This window comes from Dipodomys merriami, unplaced genomic scaffold (genome assembly GCF_024711535.1).
Source record: "Dipodomys merriami isolate MVZ:Mamm:240054 unplaced genomic scaffold, mDipMer1.0.p SCAF_6, whole genome shotgun sequence".
NCBI classification, from domain to species: Eukaryota; Metazoa; Chordata; class Mammalia; order Rodentia; family Heteromyidae; genus Dipodomys; species Dipodomys merriami.
Genome location: NW_027206179.1, coordinates 14301716 through 14325878, shown reverse-complemented (window position 1 = coordinate 14325878; position 24163 = coordinate 14301716). Strand labels below are relative to the sequence as shown.

Sequence of the window (24163 nt, the reverse complement as noted above, 5' to 3'; positions counted from 1 at the left end):
CGAGCACATCACACTCACACTCCTGAACAAACATTCTCTTCCACACATGCATCCACACACTTACACAAACTCAACCCCCCCCACACACAAAAAATACACTTTTTTACATATGTGCATGCCCAAGCAGAAGAAATAGACAAAAATCACCTTGCAGCCCAGCACCTTGCTGGACATATTTCTTGGTGCATGCTATTGATATGACAGGACAGAGGATATAGTTGATAGTTGCAGAAGCGTGGAGGACTATAGCAGTCGGTTATTATAAAGAACCTGTCAAAATAAGTGAGAGTACATTATCAAACCATGCCTACTTCTAACTACGCTTGCTTTTATTCATTCTGCAAGAGCAGTATGGTTCCTAACATGTTTCAAAATCGCATTTGAAGCCTTGTTTTCCTCATAGTCTTTATTCTAACTTTGAACTCTCAAAGTTATGTCAAGTTTATCGGACAGACAAGTGACACAAAGCCACCTTTGTTTTCTTCTTCCAAAAAGGAAGTGACACACATGGAATGATTGATTCAGGGCTTCGTGTACCTTGATGTGTGAAGTTAAGAGCAAGGGCTTTTAGAGCTGCCCTTCCTCATTATGAAGTCATACATGGACAGGGAGTCTAGCCGAATCTCACAGGATTAGCACTGTGTTCTACAGGTAGCACCTACCCTGGGAATGGATGTAGAATAGACCCTACGCCATTACGAATCTGTACTGTTTACGAGGAACAAAATACAGATAGAGCAGAAGAGCTGCTGCAATTTGGTTCCGTGGTTTAGACAAAACAAGTCAGGAGGAAATAACAGAAATCCAGCTGCCAACACAAAAATGGGTATTGACCCTCAAGAGCCATCACAACCGCCACACAGTCTATCTGTGGCCCAGAGCCAGGTGCAGAATCCCGGACATTCCCAGTCAGTGCCTAGGAGAGACGGTGTTTGCTCTGGGTGCCAGAAGTCCGGGCTGGCTGAGTGTTCTCTGCAAAAAACAGCACACACCCTGTGCCAGCCCCTGGCCCGTGTCTGCTGGTGGGCAATCCTAATCACACCTCTGTCGAGATCTTTCTCCTCTCCTCTTCTCTGGTACACTGTGCTCTCAGACTAGACCTGATCCTGCAGCAAATTCCAAGAGTATAGTTCTCAGCGAATAGCTGGGTCCCCTTCCCTTCTCCTTCTGTCTCTTTCTTCTTCTTCCATACACATCCCATTCTGGAGATGACAGCAGAGTGTTTGAGCTGGCAGTGTGTGACCCGGGAAGGAGCATGCTGGGGCTATGTGGTGCTCTGCCTCACCTTGGCTTGGCCATGTACTTCTTCATCGCTCTGTCAGGGCACCAGCAGTGGCCGGGGAGAGGGAACCGCTGGATGTGCAGAGCCTCATGCCCTGGGGACAGCCAGTAGAGATGGGGACAGGCATAGGGACACCTTCAGAGGAATGCGTCTTAAACCATCACATGCGGTTACATTTTTAAATCAGAAAAGCATCCTGTTTGTATTCAAGCAAATGTGAGTGTGTCAATACCGTAAACCCTGTATGTGCTAACTCTTGGGGATCTCCACCAGGCTTCAAGGCATTTTTAGTGAAAACTTGGCAGCCACACGGTATGTTCTTGGATCGTCTGAGCAGAATGGCAATGCGGAGGGCTTACGCGTGCTCACAAACCCACTCTGTTGTTTTCCTCTAGCACACACACCTTGGATATCGGAATACTGGATATCTTTGGTTTTGAAGAATTCCAAAAGAATGAATTTGAACAAGTAAGTAGACTTTTGTTTGACACCTTGTGAATTTGAATTGCCTTTTTCAACTTACTTCTTTCTTAATTCTATCACTGTCCTTACCTTCAATGCATACATTTGTGTTGTAAAAGTAATATACCTGGTTTGTTGACAGCGCCTTTTTCCATGCTTGGATGTTCAGAGACACTGGTTTTAAACAACAGTGTAAGAGGAAGGTATGCATTCTGCTTCAGGAAAGGTAGCTTCAGTTAGGTCAGGAAGACGGAGGGCATACGCACTGATACAGGACAGAGGCATCTGGAAAACCTAGACCAAGTATCAGAATAGAAATACTCTATGATGTGAGTGCCATCATTTGTAGATTCTTCTCCATGGGGCATTCACACATTGGACTATTAGGCACTCATAAAAATAAATTAGAGGAACATTGTTTCTTAATTCAGCCACAGTTGAGGGCCTTTTTAAAGTACTGATTGTTGGTGCATCTTAACAGTCCAGCATGAATAGTTCCATCTAATTAAGTATAGTTAAAATTAAATATTAAAGAAGAAAGAAATGCAATTTGCCTCAGTAAGTGGAGAAGGAAAATAACCTGTCAAAAGGTACAGGTGGAGAGACAGAAATCCAAGCTGCTATTTATTACCTGTCCCCCCTCCCCCCCACACACAAATTAAACTACATAGCATTTGGTGAGAATTTTTAATTTGTTGTTGCTTTATTGTTAGGATCAAAGAATTTTATCTTTTTAAAGAGCAGACTGTGACAGTTAGTGATCCTAGACAAGGTTTTAAATAGATGGCCTTTAGAACCCAGTACTGTGACTTTAATTAGAGTAGAGATGTCTTGGCCCAGAAGAAGACTCTCCAGTGGTCCTCTGTTTCCTTCTTTACAGTCAGGATGATTGATAGACTTACAGAGATACTGTTCCACACAACTGCAGGTCAGGGACCATTGCCGTATGCTTACATCATAAAGGAATTTGTGGGTAGTAGCTACCATGGCAGCTGTTACAGAGAAACAACTAAAACCCATTTACAAGTCACCAGTTTTATTTCTAGAACAGCACTGCCTTGTCTTGTTTACCACTGCTCCAGAATTCTGTCTCCTCCCATCCAGGGTGGGTCAAGCATGAAGTAGTTTCTGTACGAAACTTTGCAGTCTCATTTGAAGTAAGAGCAAGAAGACAGGAGGTCATTTCTCCTTTCGTGTGTCTTCATGCCTGAGTAAGAAGGGGAAGACTCGGTGTTTTATTTACTTATCAGGAACCAGGAGAAAATTAGTGCTGAGGGTGTGACAGGGAACAGAGCATGGTGACCAGGGGAGTGTGCTGGCCATCGGCAGTCAGCCCATCACCAACTGACTCTCTGCTCAAACCTTTCAGCAGTGTCCTGCATCCATGCAGAGTTCTTACACTTTCACCTTAGAAAACGTGCACGAGTTCACGTCTGTCATGAGAATCCCTCATTTCCCTGTGACTCACCCGATGGGATGACGTTGTATGAAGACCTGTATGGGGGCTTGCCTCTAAGGCTGCTCCTCCACATTTTGGCTCAATTATCCATCAGGTTTGTGTTGACTATCAGCATTTTCCTATTAAAGAATACTTATTCTGTCACAAATCCATTCTTCTTTTTTTAATATATATATATTTTATTGTAAAGATACTACCCAGAGGGCTTGCAGTTACATGAGTAAGGTAAGGGTACATTTCCTATCAAGCATTGTTCAGTCCTCCTTTGTTTTTCCCTTACCACAAATCCATTCTTCTTTCTGCTAAATATTTTAATGATGTATTTCAGAATATATTGACAGCTGGAGACCTCTGTGTATAAACAAATGCCTTTTTTTTTTTCAAATCTAACAAATGAGTTGCTAGTTCTAGACATTTATAGATAAAACATGCCCAGACTGATTTTTGGTTTTGGATTATAAAAAGATAAATGATTTTAAATGTCATCTCCTTAGCAGGTTTTTCCCTGCCCCTGTTTTTCATGATAGCAAAAAGGAGTCTTTTACAAAGATAAAATTATTTTCTACACGATGAATGCTATTCTTACCTTAAATTCTAAAATTTGAATGTGAACTTTAAAAAAATCCATTGACTTAAACAATGCATTCTGTTATATTGATAACTCCATTTCATACTTTTAATAAAATGTTTAATGCCTCATCCTAGAACTCAGAATCAAACCTAGAAATATATAAGCACTTTTATAAGTACCCATTTTATTCTGCTCTGAGCCTATTGACTAATCTATAAACTGCCAGCTTTTGTGAGGTTATTTTGGTCTGGAATTATATTTGGGATATAACTAAAGTTTAATAGATATGTTTTCAACTGAAATTTAAAGAATAACCCTTTAAGGAAAAAAATATCATGGTGGATTTTCTGGTGGCTCTGCTTATATATTCTTCCAAATATATTTGAGAAATTACTAGTATCAGAAATAAAATCTCTCCTACTCTCTTTCACACACACACAAGACATTAATATATGGCATGTTTTGTACATATATCTAGATTAACTGACGAGCAAATTGGCTAATGGATTGTGTATTCTCTGTTCCTTTCTGTAGCTCAGTGTGTTCAATCATGTCTACATATCAGAACCACCTGAAAAGCTTTTAAAATCTATCAGTGCCCGGGCTGCACTCCAGTTTAATGGGTTTGGGGTCAGACCAGACATGAGCCTTTTGAAAAAGCTCCCTAGTTAATTTCAGTGTGCACATAGGATTGAGAATCTCTGTCTAACGCCTAGGGCTTTGCCTCAAACCAGAGTCAGTTTTAATTAATCTTCTACTTTAATTCTGTGATGTGTATGTCATGCTCTATTATATTTTTGCTTGAGATATATTTCAGTGAGTAATAAAAATAAAAGGAGAACAGTTGGTGAAAATTTACTCAAGAAATTAAGTTTGTCATTAATATAAATGATGGGCCATCTGGATACGCAATGGAGTTCTGGTACTAAAGAGCCTTTTCAAAGAGCGCATAGTGTTGATTATTAAACCTGTTAGCAATAGCATTTAATATACAAAGCATGTATTTTAATTAGAAAAGGATGCATACTAATTAAGCAGCTACTTAATAATTATTATCACTTCCAAATGCCTTTCACTCACATTCAAGTCTACTCCGAGGAATAGCTGGAGAGGTAAGGAAGCCGTAATATGATTCTGATAGAGTTGGAAAGCAAAACTAATGATAGTTTCATATGGAAGTTGATTATCTCAATGGGTGATGTAGATTTAGGCTTCTAGATATGTAAACCAAGGTGTTTAACAAGTCCTTCTTGACTGGGTTACGCACATAGCCAACTATGCCTTCCACACTGTGAGAATGAGTTAAGGCAAAAACACTTATTGGCCACCTTTTAGTGGCCATGTGTTTTGATCCTCAAGAGACACCAGGCATGGGGTGACTGGTCTGTGCATGAAACTTAGTGACCTGTAGTGGCATTCAAGAATCCCAGAAGTTCCAAAGGAAAGCTGTGCATTTTAGGAATCATTTTAACAGAGAAAATAAAGGTGGAAATGTCAAAAGGGTGACATTGATGAAGGTCTACTGTGTTCATGCTACTGGTGAATGGCAACTCCTTTATGCAACTACTTAAATAATGGAAAATAAAACTGAAACTCATATATTCCAACCAAATGAACAAAACTCCTTTTCTGTTGACTAGTTTGTCAGATTGCTTTAACTTTGGGGCAAGATACAGGAAATAGAGATACAGGAAATGGAGAAGCAGATACATGAAATGGAGAAGTGGCCCCTTTCCGATCTGTTCCTTTGCCATGACTCATTCTGCGTATACAATCAGCTTCACCTTTCTGATTAGACCACTGGATAAGTTCGGTGAAAGCGATGTTCAGCTCAACAAAATGTTAGTGGAAGTATCTATTTTCTGTTATGGAAAGGTCGGGTCATGGCAGACGCTGGACAGCAGACAGCAGAGGCTGAGGATTATTTTGAGTGTCATCCCAGGTCCTTTCTGGACATGCCGACCTACTTTACTATGGGATGCGAAGACAGCTGTGTCTATCTCAGTGTTTTCAATTAGAGAACCTCGAAGTGGAGAAAGAGCTACCATCCAATGCAGCTACCCCTCCTTCAGCAGAGTAACAGAATTGATAGTGGTTTTGTTGAGAATTTCCTTGATCAGATTTTTTTTTGCTTAGTACACTTGTCATGGCTTCAGGAAAGCCAAGCAGAAGATTTCCTAAGATAGATTGCACTTATTAACACACTGTCCGTAGGCACTGTTAAACCTTACTGCTAAGGTGTAAGGTATTTCTGTTTTATTAAGTGCCTCAATACAGTTTTTAATATCAGGGAATTTGCTATGTTCCAATTGTGTGTATCATTTGATTTGAAAAAAAAAAGAATTTCCAACATTTGTAGTTCACAGGAGTTCTTTGTTTTCTATTTGACCCTCAAATTGTATTAACCTTAACACTTTTTTTATTCTTCAAGTTCAAATTTACCTGAGTACTGAAAGTATTCAAAATTTTATTCTCTAATAATTTTCATAATTCTCTGCTTTTCACTTAAAATGAAAGTGACAAGTGAACATGTTATTTTAACCATTGGTATATGACTGTGTAAAGATGCTACACAGTTTGACAAAATACGTTTTATCTTTCCAAGTCACCACTAGAGATCTATACACCATAAGATAAACATGGAAATTAGCCAAGAAGATCTCTATCTGATAGCACTTAGTTTGATTAATATCAGAGAATGAATTTGCTAGACTGCATTAGTGACAAAGAAAGGAATATTTTCTTTACAATATTTCACACTGAGTGCCATCTTTTCCTGCTCCCATTACAATGTGCAATGTTTCGGTCTCCATCCATATTCAGGTTGTGCATGGCTAACAAGTAACCATACAGACAGAGCTGGGTTTCCTGTTGCCCCCACCAACCTGTGTTTCAATGTTATCTGAACAGAACATTGACTCTATTTTTACTGAAGAAAATGGGTCAGCCAAAGTATGTGCTGATTTCAGAAACAATTGGTTTTAAATATGAATAACTCTCAGTTAGGCATGAATACCATGGAACCTAGTTATCCAAGAGGAGGAGAAGAAAAGTTCTAGTCAATTTTAGACAAATACGACAGAGGGGAAAAAGTCCTACAAACCAGAGTGTTCATGGATGGAGATATGGGGAGAAAAGATGCTACAACGCAGGCTTCCAAGTGTAACAAGTTCTCTCTCAAGTCTTCATGTTTCATGAAGGCAGCAACCGTGTGGCGTGGTTCTTAACTTGCGTTATCTTAGGTCTTATTTTGTAATAGAATGCATATTCAGTCAACAGTCAGGCCAAAGTACAGAGTCCTGGGAAGCATCAGTGGGAGGAGATGATGTGGAAGGGGAGCTGGGAAGAAGACAGAGGAAAAGCTAACAAGTAAGGAGGCCGAGAGCAATGCAGGCTGGGAAGACTAGCTAGGAAGTATTTTAAGACAATAGATGATCCAATTCTGTCAAGTATTACTGAGAGGTCAAGAAAAATGGAAACTGAAACATTAACCCTGAATTTAGAAGAGCTCATAACAACTGGTGAAAGTGAGAAATTTTGGTAGAGTTGCCAGGACTAAAAAATTGGAGTAGTGCCACAAGCAGATAGGAGAAGAATCTGAGCTGTAGAGACAAGAAAGTAGGGAGAGACAAGTTTTTCTTGAGTTATATACATTAATATATATTAGAGAAAGCAGGCAACCAGGAAAGGAAAAGAAGCCTGGAAGAAAAGCCTAGAAGAAAAAATATTTCTTTCGGGCTAAAATTGATTATTTTTTTAATCTTTAAAAAATGTTTTAAGAAAAAAAATAATGTCACTCTCAAAAGTAAGATGAACACTTGCTTCCTGGTGAGAATGTGTTGCGGAAAGAAGACAAACAGACAGCTGGAGAAATATATTCTGACAAGAACGCGGCTTCTGTGACAGGGTTCTTAGAGTGTCTGGCGCAAACCCATGTCCAGCCCTGCCTTCTGATTCACACCACACACACGGTGTAGGAGAAAGCCTTCTTGTTTCCTCTGGCATGCTGCTGCATACCTGACTTTGGTCTTCGCTTGTTGACAAATGCTCAAATACACCTTGCTTTAGGAAGTTGTTTTTACGTGTTCCTGGCTGTTTGGAAGTCAGCATTTGGAAGTCCATGCTCTGAGTGTGCTTTCTGACTTTTGTCACTGACTGGTTTTGCATCGCAGAGTCAGCCAACAGGAAGTGCAGCAGATGCAGGTGAAGCGGTGCTGCAGCGGCTCTGTGCTTTGTCCTCCTGGACTAATTGCTCTGCGCCTCCCTGGTCCATATTTCACCAGTGTGAAGCTGTGTCATTGAACAAGAGAGTCTGCACTGCTCTCTCATGCTGTGTTTTGTGTTTTCCTTTCCCCACAATAGCTTTGTGTCAACATGACCAACGAGAAGATGCACCATTATATCAATGAAGTGCTTTTCCTACAAGAGCAAACAGAGTGTGTACAAGAGGGGGTTACCATGGAAACGGCATATTCTCCTGGTAACCAGACTGCAGTTCTGGATTTCTTTTTCCAGGTATTCACACAATATAATTAGATCTTAACAGGGTACAAGCTTTTCAATGTACTGGACACATCTTTTTGGAAAGATTTTGTCTTAGGGCTATCCTGATATATGAGCATTTGTATTGCTCCAAAATTTATTGAGGAAGACAAGTTCTTTCCTCTCAAAGGAACACTCAACATATCACCAACTCATGGAAAGGACGAGCAATATTACCACAATTTTGAGATTGAAAACTTAACATTCTTATTACCATTACCAAGACTAGAATTTCCCATTGCCAGTTACAAGTGCCTAGTGTATAAAATTGTTTTTTATATGTATGTAAGACTAATAATGTCATACAAAAAAGCCATTTATCACATAAAATCCATTTTATCTTCTAAGTTTTTGAAGCTTAAATTTCAAGACTTTGTCAAGAAAAATAAGTTTAGTTAAAATTAAATTAATTAAAATAAATTTAGTTAAAATTAAAGGTATTGATAAATTCTTTCTTGTTTCTGGTTACTTTAAAAGCTTGACTCAATATCTACATTGTATAAATTTTAAAAGCTGTTATATAAATAACATAACCTAGAAACATAAACTAACCTAGAAACATACTAGATGTATTTATTCACAGTATCTCTAAACCACTTGAGCATAGCTTCCTCAGGTACCATCTAGCTTTTCAGCTATCACAGTATCTCATGTTGTACCTTGTCACCAGTTCTCAATTACTTTATTTTATGTATCTTCCTCATTCTGTAACACACTCTTATTTCTCCTACAAACTGTCAAGATGTATTCAGTGTCAGAGCTTTGCTAGGTGGTGTGGATATAGCCCTGGGAAGAAATAGCAGGGTATTAAAAGGGGATATGGAAAAATAAAGTGAGCATGTGTGGATGACAACAACGAAATCAACAACATGAATACTAGTAGAATCTTCCTAACTTTCAGAAGCCATCTGGATTCCTCGCTGTATTGGATGAAGAAAGTCAAATGATTGGGTCAGGGGAACCTAACCTTCCAAAGAAGCTGCAGAGTCTCCTGGAGTCATCGAACACGAATGCAGTCTACTCCCCTGTGAAGGACGGCAATGGGAACGTGGCCCTACGAGGTCCAGGCACAGCCTTCACAGTCATGCACTATGCGGGTCGGGTAAGTTGGAGGAACTGGGTGGCTTATGATTTGCAGTGAGGGGCCAGGGCACCAGGAACGAGCTGTGGAGAATTCAGGGTCTGGATGTATTCATTTGAAAATTGAAAGCTGGATAAACAGCTTGAAAATTGTAGTTCTGTTTCCTGTTTGCTTTTAGTCTGATGAGGAATTAACATCTTTGGAATGCAGGTAGCATGATCATCTCATGCTATGTGTAGAGAGAGCTGTGTGAAAGAGCTCTAGACAATACAAGGCGCTCTGTTCTAAACAATGGTGCAGTTTCTATAATGCAGGCTTTGACATCTAAGTTATGTTTGTCCTGAATATAGTCTTTAGGATTGTAGTATTTTTCTTAAAGCTTGTCTGCCGAAGAAAACAATCTATTCTCAGTTCTCTTGGCTCTCTACTAGGGTTTGTGAAGCTTCAAATCCTTCTAGGACTTTCTCTTATCTGAATAACCATTCTTATACTTTTCTATGTAGCCTCATGTCAGAATGTTCCACACTAAAGCACCATTTCTCCTGTAACTTACCTAGCATATCTTCCTTGTGTAAGCATTCTGTTCTGGTTATTTATTTTAATCCACTCATAGTTTGTTTGCATCCCTTACTTTCCCTTAAACTCTTTCCAACTCAAACTTGAGATAGACACAAATCTCACCCATCCTTTAATATTAAATGTATTATTTACTTTCTTCCATCTGTGCTTTCTGAGCCAGAGTGATAGTGCTGGATGGGTGGTAATTAGAGAACAGGCAGGGTATAACTACAAGGGAGTCTGACAAAGAAATCTTGTCCTGCATGTGTTGTTTTTTTTTATTATCCACCCAGTTCCTGTCTCTAACATCTTTCACTTTGGGATCTTTAATTCTCTGCCTGTACTCCAACTATGGCACCCACTATATAGTACAAGGTATATTAAAGGTAATACTATAAACATAATAATTCTAAAAAAAATTCACATTCACAGAGAAGGAATCAATTAGTTGGCTCAAAAATGGTGCAGAAGTGTTTTCCAGAGGAGGTATCATGGGGCCTAAGTTAGAGTTCACTAACTGTGTGAGAGAGGGACATTCTGGTAAAGATGTAGCATCCTGGTAGGCATGTTGTATGTATTGCTCGGGATGCAGTGGTACAGGAGAGAAGCCATTCGATATACTTAAGAAGAAAATTATTCAGTACAGCAAAATCATTGGGAAATGAAGCTGAAATTCCTTGAGGGCTCTTAAAACCATGGCATAGAACCAAACCTAGCATGGTCTCATCTGTGAGGCTCCAGCCACATTCAAGTTTGGCTGCAGGTTCTGATTCTGTTACAGCTGTCAAGTGAGATATTTACACTCTGGACTCAACATGAAAGAAGTGACTACACTTCGAATTCAGCACTGCCAGAGGCAAAGATGATCACCTTCAGGCAGAGTTGCTTAGTCAATGGCAGCTGTGTGACACCTACCATTTTTGCCTCCTATAACCAGGACCATGGCGCTTGGTGGGTAGAAGCTAAGAAACAATCAGATTGCAAAAGAGCCGATAAGAGCACTTCCTTATCCTCTACCCTCTGTGTCACAGGAAAGCAATCTAGGGGCACAGTGGTACTACACCACTGTGTCCACCCATGTCATATTGGAAAAGGGTACAAGTTCCGTTGAGAGAATGATGAAAGAGGTGACATTCACAGAGATGAATTTTACTTACAAACTGACATGCTGAATTAAAATCCCTTTATACACCTACTTACATGTAATAAAAATAAGTGAATAAAAGGAGTTGAAATAAGTGTTTTTTTTTTCAAAAAAAAGATAGGATAGTGGGTGAAATATCTAAAATGATTATTTGGGACCAAATCCCTCTAGTGTACATACTACTGAGAATTCAGTCCTCTTGATTGTCAGCTTGTGATATTTTAGGAAAACCTAAGGATGGGTTACAGGATTGGGAAAAGACAAAGTGGGCTTTAGAAATGCTAATCAGCATCTGAATTTAAGCAATGGCAGTGGGCACAGAGGTGGCATTCGCAGGAAAGAGGGACAGTGACAGGGAAGTGACACATGCTGATGCAGGCAGAGCCAAGGAGACAGAGCTATTGGGCATGGGCCTCCCAAGGCTCAATGATTAAGATGGCATTGTACCAGCCCAGGGAGGAATATGAGAGAACAGAGAAGTATGGAAGGGGAATGTGGGTCTTTATGACAATTGATGTGATCCTGGAAATACTTGCTACTGGGGCACAAAGTGTTTAGTTGTTTTCAAAACATGCCTATGTGCTTGGATATGTATACCTTGGTGATTTTTACCAGGGAAGAACAAGGAGTAGGGGAATAAAAACAATTATCAAAAGGAAAGCAATACAGGAACCAGAGAAAAGTACAAGAAGGCCCCCAGGATGTGTGGCACACAGGCAAGGATTCCCTCTGTGAGAAGGGACATTGAATGTGGGGACATTGATGTGATTGGAAGATGGACAGGATGCAGAGAGGAAAAAACAAGGCAGGTTTTGATGCCTGTGTCCCCGGAGGGTTATTAGCTTTCCCTTTCATTTCAGAGATTTAGTCTCTAAAAATTCTTTACAAAGATCTTTTAGTCTTGTGTTCAGATTTTTAAATCTATGTCTTCTTAAGCTTAAACATCAAATTTATAGAAATTATGTAAAATTTCACAATAAGGTATGGATTGGGGAAATGACTTTCCTAAAAGTTTTGAGACTTGGTGAGTATGCTTATCTTTGACCTGCCATTTAAGACTGTTTGGATTGTATGTGGGAGATTCATTAGAGCTGTTCATCAGAGGCTAACTGCATTAAAATGTATGGAAATACAGTTCCATATTTTGACTATTTTATGCTCAGGTTTAAAAATATTTTTTTCCTGGGCACCTACTAATACTTTAATGGAAGTTGGTTTTAGAAAAATTCGAGAGAACCACTAATTGAAACTAATAGAATTCTTTCATAGAATTTGTATAAACGTTAAAAAACAGGACTAGCCTGATTGGTTGACACGGAGCCAAAACCCCAACAGAATTATGTATTTGCCTCCAAAAGACTTCTATTTTGTTAACTAATATAGGTACTTTTGTGGTTTTTATAAAAAAAATTCGCTTCAGTGAGATGCAGTAATGAGTCTTAGCCAGAGGTCTCCCCGAGGCCTCATTCACATGTTGTACTGTAGATTATAGGTAATTTGTGGCAATATGCCAAGCAATATGCCATGTGAATCATTAGATGTTGCTCGATACACATACATTTTGAGCTATTGCATTAAGTAACCAAACAGCAACATACACTTTTTTTTTTAGATCAAGGGATGTAGTCCCAGTGAATCTACTTAAAAGTTGGCCTGTGTTGTCCAGTTTAGACAGCAGAAATAGCACTCCTGAATAATTTTTGGTGGTTGACCTCCACCCCCCTCCCCGAGCTGTGTGCAGTGTCTTTGTGTGCTCTTTGGCTGGGTGGATGGGTTAGTGTATACCTGTTGACATCACATGCCGCTGCCTTGTCTGCCTATTAACTGGTCTTTTCAGTACATCTGATGGGGAGGAGAGCCATTCCTGCTGGTGACATTAACCTCTGGCCCCACCTGGGCAGCCTGACTTGGCCCAAGAGCTCAAACTACAATATCCTGTGATGCTTCTAAAGCTCACTTGAAACATTACAGACTCGAAGGTCCTTTTAGAAATGTTTAAGCAACATTATTTGAATTATAGCAGAAGATATTTTCTAAACACATTTGAATTTTTTATTACTCATAGGAGCATAGTGTATGTTCAAATCACCATTACAGAAATACTTTGAAGCAAATGGGAAGAGGCTGTGCATAAAATATTAACCAAGTCTCATTAATGAGCCTGGATTTGGACTGAAGAGGGCTGGGGGAGCTGCTAAGGAATTGTTTATTATTTGGGTAATTATTTGCTTTAGAAAATTTTAAATCCTATATGGGATTACGTGTTTTAAGATTTGGTCTTAAACTGCTGATTTAAATGTCAGGTAAGCAGTAAATCCACAGAGTGTCTAATTTTCTTGGCTATTAAAATTAAGAGTCATGAGAAGAAGAAGAGTTATAGCTTGACAAAAAGATATTGGCTCTTGGGAGAGTTGCATTTCCATTAAGGTGATTCTAAACTGACTCTGATAGAAAATACCATTTTAAGCTTCCTAAATTTTGGTGTGATAAAAGTGAATGGGTAAGATGATAGTAATGTGATCTGAAGCAATAAAGGCTGAGTCAGATCTCTCTCCCCACGTACACAAGTATGATAAAAGGTGAATGTTGACTCCCAAAGTTGTGTCCAATTCTTCATCTAACCATAGAAGCGATGAAGATAACCTTATTTGGAATAGGGGTCATAATTAAGTGTTTTAAAATTTGGTCTTAAACTTCAGCTGATTTAAATGTCAGGTAAGCAGGAAATCAGGTTTCAGACCTACCAGCCTCCAGAGTCTCTGGTGTAAGCCAAGTTTCCCATAGGATACACAGGAAACTAAGAAAACACTCACCGGTTCCTTTGTCTTTGTATTTGATGAGAGAAGTGAGCCACCAGTAACTTTGTCGAATTTCTTTACATTTGATTCATTTTTAGGTGGTGCCTAGATTCCCTCATATCACTTATTCCTATGATTTTCTCTACCTGGAAAGTCCCATTTCCCTTATCCTTCCAACTCTCCTCCATCTTCCCAACATCAAGTTCTTAATTACTTCAGTCTCATCCCATCTCTCCCTGCCCTCATCTATAAAGATGCCCAGTGCTTGATTACAAGTTCATGGTTTAAAAGAGACTTGGGAGGTGTTTTCACTATGTTCTTGTTCCTCACTATTGAGGCTTGAGGAGGACTTGTAGAGTCACTGAAGATCATACAGCTACATCTTTGTTCCCAGGGCTGCCAATAGCAAAGAACCACAGATAGAGTGGCTTCAAACAGTGGCATTAGTTTGTCCATAGTGCTGGTGAATGGACATTCAAACTGCTTCTCTAGGTTCCTTAGGAGGTGCTGTTCCCAGCATCTCTCTTTTAGTTTCTGGGGGTGGCCGACAATTGGCATTCAAGGCTTAAAGACACATCTCTCTGAGCACCACTCTTGTGTGGGTGTCTGTGGGTCCTCATGAATTTTTACATTAAGATAGGACACATTTCAATCCAGTAGGGATCCCTGTCTAATTACATCTGCAAATCCCTTTGATATTCTATGGTTCTGTGGAGACACAAATTTGCAGGATGCTCTTCAGCTGCTAGTAGATGGATGTAGCCAGCCTCATTTCACAAGTCCCCTTGTGGTTTTCTCTCCATAGTCAGTCCTTATATGTACAATGACATGTATGGAGAGAGAAGGGGCTGTGACTCACCTGGGCTCCATTTCTATGTGACTTTGTGACAAAACCCTCAGTTTTTAAGCCTAGGAAACTTCTGATTCAATAAAATATAATTACGTACCTCACAAACTTATTTTGAAAATAATGTGTTCATCTAGCAACAGATAGCCCAAACCTCCCATGAGCCTGGATTGAAAGAACTAACATTGTGAAAATGGAAATATTGCCTACAACAATCTACAAATTCAATGGAATACCCATCAGAATCCCAACCACAACCTTCAATGAAGTAGAGAAAGCAATCCAAAAATTCATATGGAATAATAAGAGATCCGAAGTAGCAAAAGCAATCCTTACTAGGAAGAACAGAGTTGGAGGAGTATCAATACCAAAGTTCAAACTCTATTACAAAGCCATCATAATAAAAACCATTTGGTACTGGCATAAGAATAGGCCTGAGGACCAATGGAACAGAAGACCCAGAAATGAACCCACAGACCTGTAGCCATCTAATATTTGATAAGGGATCCAAAACACAGTTTGGAAGAAAGACAGCCTCTTCAACAAATGGTGCTGTCAGAAGTGGCTATCCACATGCAGAAAACTGAAGCTAGATCCTTATGTATCACCTTGTGCCAGAGTAAATTCCAAATGGATTAGAGACCTCAGTGTAAGGCTAGATGCCGTGATAACATTACAAGAAGGGGTAGGGAAAACACTAGGGCTCCTGGACATAGGTTGAAACTTCCTAAAGATCCAGAATTACAACGAATCAAAGAAAGACTGGATAAATGGGCTTGCATCAAGCTTAAAAGATTCTTCGTGGCAAAGGACATAGCTAACAAGATAAACAGGAAGCCCACAGAATGGGAGATTTTACCAGTGATTATTTTTTCAATGTTGTTTCATATCTGCCAAATACTCGTCTCTAGCAATAGCTGACGATCTACAGTAGAAAAAAGTCGTGATGGGGAGGAGTGCGGGGGGAGGAGTGTGGAAACGAGAGAGGGGATGACTGTTTGAAAAGAAACAGACTCATTACCTTACTCATGTAACTGTAACCCCTCGGTATATCACCTTTACAGTAATTTTTCTTTTTCAAAAAGGAAAGCCATGGCTTTAATGAGCAGAGTTTTAGTGCATCAATTGGGGATCTTAAAGACCAGAAAACATTTTGGGAACCATCTTATCATTTTGCAGATTTTCAACTGAGAATATTGGTGAGCCAATTGACTTTTTCAAATTACATGGCAAAATATCTTTGATTTGTTTAACAAAAACATCGATTTTAAATCTTAAAAATGTGTTTTTATGTATTGTAAATGTTTATGTTACATAAAATATTCTATATGAGTCATGTTAGAGTGTTTATTTTTCTATATCATGATGTTACTTCCCTCACTTCCTGGGGCTGCTGGAGTATGGACTCTATCTGCTTTTCCCACCCTACCTGAAAGACTTCTGTGAAAAGAAGTATGGAAAGTTTGATATTTCTCCATCCAGGGAAACTATATATATATATATATATATATATATATATATATATATATATATATATATATATATATAAAAAGAGCAAGCATGTAGATGACTATCTTCATTATGCTAATGTGACATTCCATTTCTCATTGACTATACAGGCTGTTTTGGCTGAGTAAGCTGAGTAGCTCTACCTTGATTAAAAATAATTTGGCAAACAATTATATTCTTCATCCCTTAGTGTTATGATTAATATTCCAACTGAGCATACAGGTGTGCGAAATTTTAGGGCACTTGAAAAAAAGATCCTTTCAATATCATTTTCCTTTTACAAAATTAAGGCCTCTGCCACATATTTATATCTCAAGCTGCATGTTCTGTGCTTTAATCTTATGAAGGAATAGGGCACAGGAGCTTTCTGTGGGTGGGCTGCTCTGTGGTCATTACGATTTCCCTCCCCAATCCCCGTCATCACTTCACCTCACCCTGAGCCTTCCAAGGGAGCCATATTCCCCACTGGTAGCAGCTGGAGGCCGCAGTGCTGTTCTGTGATCTCTGCAGCCTTTGTGGGAGGGGCCATGTAGGACAGCAAGGCCATTACTGCTTTGAGGACTGTCTATTAAACACCTGGATTTTTTTTACTCCTCCTTGCAATGTCAACACCACATCTTTGACCACTCCAAGTTTGAAGAATCATCCGTTGTTTCGATTTCTGACCTTCCTGGATCTCTGGGAAGGGAAATCTCTGTCCCCTTGGTGCTGTGGTAGGATCTGGGTGATGCATACTGGAGGCCTACCTCCTTCCCCTTCACACCTTAACAAGGCCCTGGTGAAGGAGCTCATTACCCTGGTGACTTCCCAGTTCCATCGCTGTCAGAAACACTATTTACAACGTGTCCTCCAGCCTTCATCCAGGGAGGTGTGTGGGAGACCAGCGCCCCCAGGAGGACCGTGGAAGTGAAGCTTTGAGTCAAGAGAGAGCAGGCCGACTCAGTGGGGCAGCTTCCACTTACTCCTTCCTTCCTGAATTCTCCAGCAGAATCCACAGACACAACTAGCAGATCTGCCGGGTCTAAGCGGAACGGATACCCTTCAAGGCTCTTCCACAAAGATGTGACCCAGGCAGAAAGGGCTTAACGAACACTCATATTTGTTTGCCTCTTTCGTAGACATTAGGGAAAATAAAAACTAGCTCCACCACGTGTCCGGGCTCTGTTTGGCACCTCAGTGCATCTGTTCCAGTTTTGACAGGTTGTCTTCCTCTCTGAGGCTTTGCTGGGAAGAGGAAGGAGGCGCCAGCCCCAGCCTCTGGTAGATTCCTCGTCGATTTAGCACATGGGCTGGCACCACGTTATCAATATGATTAGAAGTTATAAATAACCTTTGGTATTTATTGTTGTTTTCTCATGATAGTGACATGTTAGTTGGTTGGCATTTTCCCTATAAAGCATTGAAAGAGGCATATTCATAATTTTCTGTGGTGTCAAAGTGAAGGTATTAGCCATAAGGACTTAGGACTGCTTCTGTGTGTTCTCAACACCTTCTTTATTAACCAGACTAGATCAACTCTTGGTGAATAGAAGGAAATATACAAACCCACCGGAGAAAGAAGAGCACTACCACACAGAGAATGAAGGCTTTGCCTGCAGACCAGGGTATATTTCCACTTGCTGAAAATGGTCACTTATTTATTCTGGTGATGCTAATCTTCACCTAGAGTCTCATGCGATACATGGAGTTCACAAGTATATCTCAAAACCTGGCCTTATCATCTGTGAATCCTCAAAACTTGTTTGCAAAGCATTGTTTTGCATATGTGAGTAACAGGATGCAGTAAAGATCTGCAGGGGCAATGGCTGTTGTTGCCCAGGATGCCCAGATGAATTTTTGTTCTCAGCAACAGTGAACAATGCTTCCTCATTTTCAGCATCCTCAGCATTGTTCATATTCTGTCTTTGTTGGCAACAGCCATTCTAACTAGAGTAGGATTTCATTGTTCACTTCTTTAAAGATTTGTGAGATTGGACTTTATCATAAAGAGAATAAGGAGTTGTTTAGGATATATTATTGGATTCCTATACCCAAGAAATTAATTTCATCTTCCTGTTAGTATCCCCAACCTAAAACTTAAACCTAAAGGATTGATCTGTCTGCACCCATTCGATCTGAGGGTTCCAGAGTTGAGATGAAGATGTTTCTGCCTGTAGTCTGTTTCTTGTCTTTCTCTCAGCTATGAATGAGCAAGCCTTTCCAAGGAGGCTGGGATCTACCCTTCTCTGTCCACAGGATTGATTTAGGGTGTGTGGATGAGATCTCTTTGCACTCAGGGTTTTCTGCAATGAATCACTCTTATCGATTCATTCTATCCATCAGCCCTCCCAGCCCTCATCATTCTCTAGGCTTTCACTTGCACCGACAAGTGCTCCATTATCTCTCTTCCAGCATATAGACAGTGCTGACCACAGTATCTGCTCTGTCCTCCTTTGAGCAACAGAGCAGGTAAAAACATGTAAGCTGTTGACACCAAGACATGAGACAGAGGAAGACATGGGGGAAGGTAGATCTCAGGCACCATCCCGCCTGAGAAAGAAAGGGAACTAAATTTTCAAGGAGAAGCAAGAGTACAGGTAACAGGTTGAAGAGCAGAAGCTGAGAAAGCAGCCAGAGGAAGGTGAGGTAGTCCCGAGTCCAAAGGAGAGACCAGCTTCCCTGAGGCTAGACAACAGAAGAAGCGGAAGGGGACGGTGAGGCCTGGACTGAGAGATAAACACAGAGGTAAGCAGGAGTGTGCACCTCCCTCCCCCTCCACCCTCTGCTCCTTCCTGGCCTCTATCAAAGCCTCCTGCGTACTGACTCCTATGGAAGGCTCATTTCTTAGAGGGCAGCTTACAGCAGGCAGGACTGAATAACCAGGCATCTGAGAAAGGATGGCTCCAAAGCACAGTGCTTGGCAGGGTCCCAAGCTCTTGAAAGCACAGCAGAGGCAAAATTAGATTTCTTAGACAGATAGATACCCAGATTGATCATTGGCTATTAGTAATGTTTAATTTTATTCCTTTAATATTTTCCAATTTTTATACATATACATGTATTATAAGATTAGTCCCAACTGTTCTCCTTAATTTATTCCAGACTTTGATGTGAGCCTTCCTAATCTCCTAATCTGATCATGGTTTTGTTTTAATAACTTTTGGTATTAGCCACACTAAAGGCAATTTAGAAATCCGAATAGATGGCATTCACTGGTGATTGTTTTTGTATTCCTATCCTTAAGCCAATGTTTTGCTTTTGTTTTTGTTTTCTACTGTGCTTATCAAATTGCTTTGAGGGGCCATAGATCAAAGTTCACCCAGAAATTGAATAGAGAAATTATGGGACTGGGGAGGCTGGCTGCATACACTTCTGACTCAAAGACCCCAATTCAGCTCACCAGCAAGTTGTAGTTGACAGGCAATACTGAAAAAAGAACCACCTCTTCCCATAATCCATTGCTCCTTCTAGCTCCCGATCATTTCACTTTAACTTCCAGGTACAATGGGGATTCGATGGGGGAAAGTATGAAGTTCCCGTTACTGGGACTTCCTGTAGGAATGCTGAAGTGTACTGACCTGGATAGACACAAGTGAGGATGTTACCCTACAGGAAATCTTGAGCCACCATTTCAAGCTGCTGAACATACAATAGGGACTTAAGCTAGTGTTTCCTGGCCCCTACTGAGCACAGGTACCCCCACAGACAAAGGTTGCAGACCCAGGAGCTCACAGCTCACCCTGCCTGCTGAACCCCGCCTCCCGCACAGAGTCTTCGGAAATTCTGGGAATCCACACATGGTTAGTGGATAGAGTTCTTTTTGCTTGGCTGTTGCTTTTGGATCCTGGTTTCCTTGGTGATGAACCAAGCCAGAGCATGAAGGCCTTCAGTGCTCAGGCTTCACGTTTTGCAACTTCTGTTTTCTTTATGGAGCTAGGGAACTGGTGTCTTGATGATCTGTGATTCGAAGCCTCCCTGTTTTAATGTATCTTTTGATTGCATTTATTGCCACTCGAGTGTTACAGCAAGTACATCCAAAAGCGCAGCCGGCTGTCACTTCTGTCTGGTTCATGCTGCATCTCCACGTGGCATCCAGGTGGAAGGGCTTCAGTGAGTATCGCTCGCTCCTGAGGCAGAAGCACACAGGCTCAGTTTCCCTTAGAGTCATTTTATTGAACAGAATCATTCCGAAGGAAATTCTTAAAAACACAACAGTGAACTTAAAAGACCAGGGTGCACGTAGGTCCATTTCTCTATTACCTGCATGAGGAATGCTGTCACATTTAGCCTGAGGCTTATATCCCCATTCAAAAGAGAGACACATTTCACCCAGAGGACTAGGGACCTGTTTCATAATGACAGAGGGGGTGAGCTTCCACCAGTTACTGCTTTTACGTCGTTGTTTTCATCAAATAAGAAGCCAGTGAGTATGAAAGAATGGAGGAGCAAGGCACTGAGCCGAGCAGCTGAGTGAGTGCCCAAGCAGGATCTGCTAGCTAAAATCTGCTACTATTCCTTCATTCTGGGTGGTGCTACTGCTAGAGGACAGGCATTTCTCCATTCTCCTAACACCAGACTAGCCAAGCCGCCGCAGGGACTCAAGGACAGATTGCATTTTCCGTGCATTGAAATCTTCTATGTATTTTACCTACTTGGCTCTGCACCTTCCCCTCTGTGGATTTCCCAGGGATCTAGCGCCTGCTCCTCTCTGCCCCTGTGTCTCTTCCTTGCACACTTGCTGCCTCTGGATTGACTGCCATTTCCAAAGACAGATGAATGGATGAGGATTTTACATGTTTCCCCTCCAAAGAAAACACCTGGTATCTTGAAGCAACCCTTCTACAGAGTAGCAAGCAAGTGTCAGCTGATTAAAAATGGCAGGATGGAATGATCTTTTTGTTGAGCAAGCATCCTGTGGAACAGCCTCAAAGGGATGACACAGATCACTCTAGGATTCAAGTCAGGGATGTCAACGAAGCTGGAAGAGGGATGGGAGAGGGGAGCTCCAAAAGCAGGGATGGAACACATTCACTAGGAAAGTACAGGTGCGGTGCTTTTGGTGTATATGAACAGCTCTTTTCATTCATCTTTGAAAAGAGATGGGGGGAAGGAAGGAAGGAAGGAAGGAAGGAAGGAAGGAAGGAAGGAAGGAAGGAAGGAAGGAAAGAAGGGAAAGAGAACATACATTCCACCAATGCCTTTAGATGAAAAATCATTGAGACTCAGTCTCCTGCCCAGGCCTCCTCAGTCACTAGGAGCCCTTGGGACTGGAGCCAGGATCTGGGCCTCTGTGAGGCTCCTGCCCTTCCTCCACAGCTAGATGCTTGAGTGCTAGGCCACAAAGCAACTATGGCCTTGTGGAAAATCAGGGAAGGAGTAACTAGAAGACAGGTAAGAGGGTGGGGGTGGGTGACAGATGTGAGGAGACAAGCACAGTAGGGAACAGAGATAGATTGTCATACCTGCCAAAGAATCATCCTAAGTCTCCTAAAGGGTTCTATTAGAAATGGACATTCTTCCATCGATGGAGGGGATGCATTCGGCATTTGATACCAACAGTTATTAAGCTGGATTTGGATGTGGGAGCTTTTGGTTCCATCTTCTAATTAGCTGCGTGGTTACAGCATGGGGGGGGGGGTGTATGTCTGTGTATGTGTGTATGTGAATTTGACCAGACCATGAGCGGATCAAAAGCTAATTAATCAACCTGACTGTTTCTTTCTATAGTGTATACATAGGACAAAATAACATATCATCTCCCATAATAATACACAACTATCACTTGTCAATTAAGTTAGTGTTTCAAGAGCAGGCCAAGTTTGAATGTCCCTGGAAGAGAAGAAGGCTTGAGCTGATAGGGGGGGTGGGGTCAGGTGGGCCTTGCCCTCCCAGAGGGGTGTCATGCTAAGGCTCAGGGCCTGAACAGCCCAGTGAAGGAAAGAGCAATTGAATTCACTCCCCACACTTGTGACCTGGAGTTGGACATAGATCTTCTCCTGTCCCCAAAGCTCTTGGTTCTCAGGCCTTCTGACACAAACTGGAATCCACACCAGCCGCTTTCCCACTCCAAGGACTCGAAACTGGCAGTTCCGGGACTCCAGTTTGCCAATGGCAGATCTCAGCCTCTGTAACAGTTCTGGGTCAATTCCTCATAATCCACACATCAATAAACAACGTTAGACTGCTTCTTTGGACAGCCTTGATGTGTACAAAGGTCTTAGCACCTAGATTATAATTGCTTTTTTAAACTGTGGCCATATCATTTATTACATGTTTTACAAAGCAAACGAGCCTTTTTAGTTACACTCATGAAAATTGCATTTCTGTGTGTGTGTGTGTGTGTGTGTGTGCGCACGCACATGTGTGCAATTTTCAAATGGATGGGTTTCTTTGGGATTTCAGCATGGGGCTGAGCATGTGAATTTGTGCTGTATACCTGTGCTCCTGGCACTAGGTCCTATCCATGGGCCTGGGAGTGGGGGAGGGATAACGCAGGGCACACATAGAAAGTTGTGTCTGCACTTACTGCTCTCCCTCCCACCCCCAGCAAAGTCTGTTCTGAGAGTCTAGAGGAGGAGGGCCACCCACTAACACAGTTATGAGAACTCACTCTTCCTGCCTGTCCTACCCCAGCTGCCTGTGGGGATGACAGTTTGAGGCTGCACCTGTCCCCCCTTACTAGGTGGCAGCAGAGGAAGGCTATAGACACAGAAGAAACTGGACATGTCAGCCACACCTCTTAACGACTGTGAGAGTAACTGAATACAAATGAACAAGGATACTGAGCACCAGGAGCCATCAGGACCAATTCAGTATTCACAGGTGATTTAAGCCACCAGAAACAGAATTCACAGTTTTAAAGTAGTCTTGGAACATGTGTCAAGTTAGACCATACGCTGGACCACAAATCAAAACTAAACAAATTCAAAGGAATTGAGATGATTCTGAGCAAGTTTGCCAGACCTCAACAGGAGAAGCGGAAAAAATCTCTAAATGCCTGGAAAACAAACAGTGGCCTTCTAAATAATCCATGAGAAGAGGAAAGAGGAAAGTCTTCAAAAGAATGTCAAAATAAATACAGAAAATTGAATGAGAATGAAAATTTTATATCAAATTTGAGAGTCACAGTTAAAACAGTACTCAAAGGAAAATTGACAGCACTGAGTGCATATATTAGAGAATAGTGAAATTCTGAAATCAGTCATGTAAGTTTCTACCTTAAAAATTAAGGAGCAAAATCAACCCAGATGAAGTAATTGGAAAACAATGACAAAGAATGAACCAATCAAGTTGACAAATGTCAGTAGATAAATCAATGAAAGACAGGGCATTCCTTTGAAAGCATCAATAAGAAAAATGAATCTTTAGTCAGTTTGACACAGAAAAAAAAAAAGAGAAAAGAAACAAATAACAAATATCAGGAATTATCTCTATGGACCCTACAATAAAAAAATCAAAAGGGAAAATCAGAAGACATTTGATAATTTAGGTGAAAAGGACCAGTTCCTCAAAAACCTAAACTAAACAACAACACAATGCTACCTCAACTCACCCGATATAAAATCCATCATTTGAATAAGCCTATCAAGGAAATGAATTTGTCATTTGAAATCTCCCCCGAAAAAGAAAGCTGTGTGTGCCAGATGGTTCCACTAGAGAGCTCTACCAGATGTTTAAAGGGAAATCGACACCAACTTTACACAAGCCTCTCAGAGAATAGGATACAGAACTCTTCCCAATTGGTTTTATAAAGCAAATGTTACCCTGGTATCTAAACCAGACATCCATAACACACACCTGTGTATATGTACCTATGCTCAGGACACTACAGAGAAATATCTTTAATGAATGTAGATTTAAAACTGCTTTCAAATGTTACCAAGTAGAATTCAGTAATGTGTAAAAGAATTATTGCCATTGCCAACTGGGGA

General features: G+C 40.9%; 1 protein-coding gene across 1 annotated transcript in view; it reads left to right on the top strand.

Moving 5' to 3' along the window:
• Positions 1-24163, top strand: part of Myo16 (myosin XVI) — a 368989-nt gene that overhangs the window by 235593 nt on the left and 109233 nt on the right. Inside the window, exons 21-23 of the mRNA XM_070003305.1 lie at positions 1678-1750; positions 8137-8289; positions 9218-9418. Of these exons, the coding sequence (XP_069859406.1) occupies positions 1678-1750; positions 8137-8289; positions 9218-9418 (427 nt within the window). The remainder of the gene's footprint in view (positions 1-1677; positions 1751-8136; positions 8290-9217; positions 9419-24163) is intronic.